This window comes from Setaria viridis, chromosome 1 (genome assembly GCF_005286985.2).
Source record: "Setaria viridis chromosome 1, Setaria_viridis_v4.0, whole genome shotgun sequence".
NCBI classification, from domain to species: domain Eukaryota; kingdom Viridiplantae; phylum Streptophyta; class Magnoliopsida; order Poales; family Poaceae; genus Setaria; species Setaria viridis.
Window position 1 is genome coordinate 8,688,166 of NC_048263.2, and position 4,634 is coordinate 8,692,799.

A 4,634-nucleotide genomic window follows, 5' to 3' on the forward strand; every position below is an offset into this window, starting at 1 on the left:
ATAGGCCTGTTTGGTAACTCATTCCTAAACTTTAGTACCTGTCACATCGGATGTTTGGATACTAATTAGGAGTATTAAATATAGTCTAATTATAAAACTAATTGCACAAATATAGTCTAATTCGCGAGACGAATCTATTAAGCCTAATTAGTCCATGATTTGACAATGTGGTGCTACAGTAACCATTTGCCCGATGGATTAATTAGGCTTAATAGATTTGTTTCGTGAATTAGTATAGGGGTTCTGCAGTTAGTTTTATAATTAACTCATGTTTAATACTCCTAATTAGCGTCTGAATATCTGATGTGACCCTCCTAAAGTTTAGTACCTCGTATCAAGCTGAAACTGTTGGAGGAGTCTACTCTTATTGTTATCTCTTGTTGACGTGGCAGGAGTCTACTCTTATTGTTATCTCTTGTTGACGTGGATCTGCCATGTAGATCTTTGAGCTAGTAGTAGGTTGACTCTAACTGTTGGAGCCGGCAGTCAAACAGCCGTTGATTGCGAAACGACGGAGAGCTTTTCCCGTGCTCCCAGGGCAGTCGAAGCCCCTCCTTTCCGCTTCCCTACACCGCGCCCATGCGCCGCTGCCCCCGCACCCACCACGACCCCACCTGTCATCCCCACGCGGTGCGCCGTGGGCCGGGCGCGCATCGGCCACCGCGTCGGGGCGGGGGGCCCGCGCCGCGCCGCGACGCGGGGAGGCGGAAAGCTCCAGATCCCCGCCTCCGTCACAGGACAAGCGCGACGAGCCGAGCCAAAAGCGGGAAACGCGCACCGGAAAACACACTAATAATTGAGTTGAATCCAGCAATCCCTCCTCCTGCTCGTTGGAATCTCCTGGTCTAGCTAGCTTCCTCTACCCGATTCGCGGCGTCTCCAGGTCGCGGCTGGCCGGGCGGAATCTTCGTTGCTGCTGCCGGCTCCTCTAGCGGTACTGTATGCGCGTGCGCGCGCTCTCACTGGTCCTCCTCTTTTTTTTTTCCCGTTTTGCAATTTTGTGTCTTGTTCTGGATTATTATTACTCGAGTCCGCTTCCGTAGTAGTGGTGTTGGTGGTGGTGGTACAATTTTGCTTGCTCACCAAGTCTGGACCTCCGATGCATTTTTTGCGCTCCAATTTCGTGTGCCGGTTGAGGTGTGGTACTAGAGATGGGGTCTTGTTCGATTAATTTTGCAAAGATTTTAGATGACTTTGTGTGAGACTGGTGGGGAATGGGGGTTTCAGGAGCGCAATTCGGGGGACGAAAGAGAGCCCCAGGGGTTTCCCACGTTTGGGGCCCGATTCAGGAACCGAAACATACAGTTTGCATATTTTTTGTTGATGCGATATGAGCAGGAGCGGCACATGGGAAGGCTCTTTTCCAATCTCGCAGCCAATTCGTGCTGTGGGAGAGCAATGTCGGTTGAGCGGGGGACCGGGGCTTAGCTTAATTATCTTTTTAAGTTTTTATAGATGATTATAGTGGCCTATAGGAGCTTCATTCCGTGAATCTTGAATTCTAACGGACGCTTGTGAAACCAAACTAAGCAAGGAGGGAGCAGTTCTGCGCTTTTCGATAAGATGTAACCTACCCTTCCCTTAATGACAAATTCGAGTTAGAAACCTGCCAAGGTTCATGGATGAGAGCCTCTGAAATAGATTGTGTTTCTTCAGCTCCAAGATCTGAGTGTAGTTTGACTTATCAGTAACTTGTTTGCCTCAAGCTGGATTTCTCTGCTTCAGTTGGTGCCAACTGATTGATACTATGCCAGATCGCGAACAGATATATCTCACTCGTGATTCTGAGGAAGCACCCGTTTTTTATGCGACCTTGGTACACTGAACATCAGTATCAACTTGTTAGTTCCGTGTTTCAGATGTCATGTCTCTTGTGATATAAATATTTGATGTGATGTTCCTTCCACGGTCTCCTGACAAGATTCAAATAATGCAGCTGATCACGAGGAAGAAATGGAGTGGTGGGGTGCTCACGTTTTATACTACTTCCGAACGTGAAAGGAGCTTTTACAATGGCACCGGGGAGCAGCATTGTGACTGTAGTCCCTGAGTCAGACTGTGGAGATGATGGGCTTTCTGAAGCACTTGGGAGTATTAGGCTTGATGTAGACTCTACCAGTAAACCATGGTCTACATCACTAGCCAATGTTGCATTATCATCACTGGCTGGCTTGAATGATTTGCTTGAATGTCCAGTGTGTACAAACTCAATGCGTCCACCTATACTCCAGGTTTGTGTGCTCATGGCTTATCTTCTCTCCCTTTTATTCTGTTGGCAGAAGCAGATATTTTGATGATTGCAATATACATGTTTGCATGTTCCAGTTTGAATGTGAAGAAAATGCTGTTGCTGTTAGTTTCCATTGCCTGTTAGATATCTTGATTGAGTTAGTATAGAAAGAGGGCATCGTGCAATGAATGCAGCATTTACACCAGCTACCATATGTGCAGCTTGTCCATTAATCTCAAGTTTCCAAGCGTTTGTTTTCTTTTATAGCATAATGTATATTTTTTTATTGCCACATTATAATCAACAAGTTTTCTGATGCGTATGCTAACTCAAGTCGGTTGTGTCTTTCTGATTATAATGTTGTCCATTACAATTATGGACTCCCTCGCATCAAAATCATCCAGAACTTCCATATGTTATTGATGAATTAGCAGGAATGAAAAGATGATCAGTCCTTGGTTTCCTAGATATATATTATGTCAGTGTGGGGCATAGTCTGGGGTCCATGTTTATGTCTTCACTTTCTTAGAATTTGACATGGTCCTGACAAGTTCATATAGCTTTTATTGCTTGCAGTATGACACTTCCTAGTTCGCTTTTTGTGTAGGCACACATGCATATAATGTTGCTCATGGTTCGTTTATTTTAACTTTCTTCTGCATTTCATTGGCTTCAATGGATTAACTTTAGTTCTAAAAAATATTAACTTTATGATGATCATAATTCTAAATTTAGGTAACTTCCGCCCTTCTTGTTTCATTAAAATAAAAAGGGAATTGCAAGCAAATATATGTTACTTGGATAGTGATGATATTCATGTTACTTGGATAGTGATGAGATTCATATTACTTGGGGGTATAGGTTGTGTAATTAGACAACTGTTTAAATTGTGATGGTGATAGAAGTAAACGCGGGAAATGGGAAACAGACAAACAGGGAAAGGTAACAATATACTGCTTTGGTTCTTCTTGCAGTGCCCAAATGGCCACACGATTTGCTCCAGCTGCAAGCATAGGGTAGACAACCATTGCCCAACTTGCCGCCAGGAACTGGGAAACATCAGATGCTTGGCTCTTGAGAAGGTGGCAGAACAACTTCAGCTTCCATGCAAATACCAAAGCATGGGATGCACAGAGATTCACCCGTACAAGAACAAACTCAAGCATGAGGAGCTCTGCAGGTTCAGGCCGTACAACTGTCCGTATGCAGGTTCAGAGTGTCTGATCACCGGTGATGTCCCGTTTCTGGTGTCTCATCTCATCAATGACCATAAGGTGGACTTGCATGAGGGATGCACATTTAACCACCGGTATGTGAAGCCCAACCCTTACGAAGTGGAAAACGCTACATGGATGCTCACCGTAAGTAACAATCGACATCTCTGTGCATGTTAAATACCTAAAAGTTTGGATCTGTGGTCAAACATCCCCGATCATTCAATCTGGAATGTATGTTCACTTGTTCAGTATATACATCAATGTAATACTTCGAATCTTGATGGTATTTGCTTGTTTCTTTTACGTTCTAAATGTAATCATATCTGTGTCATTTGTCTTGAGCCCCGTCCATTCTTTTCTTACTTGTGCCATAAGCACTTCAAGACTGAATGAGTATGAGATCGATCAAGTGCTGCATTTGACCACCTGGCTGCTGTTTTGATATGTGCAGGTCTTCAAGTGTTTTGGGCAGCACTTCTGCCTGCACTTCGAGGCTTTCCTGCTGGGGATGGCACCAGTGTACATGGCGTTCCTGCGGTTCATGGGGGAGGAGAGCGAGGCGCAGGGCTTTGGGTATAGCCTGGAGGTGGGCGGTGGCGGGAGGAAGCTGACATGGCAGGGCACGCCGCGGAGCATCAGGGACAGCCACCGGAAGGTGCGGGACAGCTTCGACGGCCTGATCATCCACAGGAACATGGCGCTCTTCTTCTCGGGTGGCAGCCGGCAGGAGCTCAAGCTGCGGATCACTGGCCGCATCTGGAGGGAGCAAGCGCAATGAGCCAAGGCAGTTTCTGCCCCTTGCCATGGTTGAAATTCCATTCCATGCTGATCCTGCGCATTTGCTGTACAAAAATACTTTTGCCACGGTGGCCACTGTGTTGAAACCTGATTAAACACGTGGGGACAGCCCCGGGAAAACCTGACTGACTGTCAAGCTCAAGTGTCATGCACTCATGCTAATGAGGACCTCTCATCCTCATGAGGAAAACAGAAACTGCTACCAGCTTCATCCAAAAAGTTTCTTTCATGACCACCACTCCAAAGGCCCAAGAAATATATACCTTACCGCCAATAAGTTTAGCATCTTCAACGCGAGCTTTCTTCGTAGCTTGGGGGCCTTTGGAAATGGGGCGGCGACCTTTCTTCGTATGCTCCAGACGCTGCGTAGTTACGGGTTTTTCTTGAAC

At 45.9% G+C, this 4,634-nt stretch overlaps 1 protein-coding gene across 1 annotated transcript; it reads left to right on the plus strand.

Moving 5' to 3' along the window:
* Positions 1-743: 743 nt before the first annotated feature.
* On the plus strand, positions 744-4,381 carry LOC117839525 (E3 ubiquitin-protein ligase SINAT2). The gene is made up of 4 exons (XM_034719870.2): positions 744-934; positions 1,937-2,231; positions 3,205-3,591; positions 3,899-4,381. The coding sequence occupies exons 2-4, from the start codon at positions 2,013-2,015 to the stop codon at positions 4,223-4,225; spliced, it is 933 nt and encodes a 310-aa protein (XP_034575761.1). The 5' UTR covers positions 744-934; positions 1,937-2,012; the 3' UTR covers positions 4,226-4,381.
* Positions 4,382-4,634: the final 253 nt, after the last annotated feature.

What these genes read in the sequence shown, in the direction of transcription:
- LOC117839525 (XM_034719870.2), top strand. Translation starts at nt 2,013, where the DNA reads ATGGCACCGGGGAGCAGCATTGTGACTGTAGTCCCTGAGTCAGACTGT. An exon ending in TGCGTCCACCTATACTCCAG is followed by an intron (nt 2,232 to 3,204) that starts GTTTGTGTGCTC and finishes TTCTTCTTGCAG; the next exon opens with TGCCCAAATGGCCACACGAT. An exon ending in ACGCTACATGGATGCTCACC is followed by an intron (nt 3,592 to 3,898) that starts GTAAGTAACAAT and finishes TGATATGTGCAG; the next exon opens with GTCTTCAAGTGTTTTGGGCA.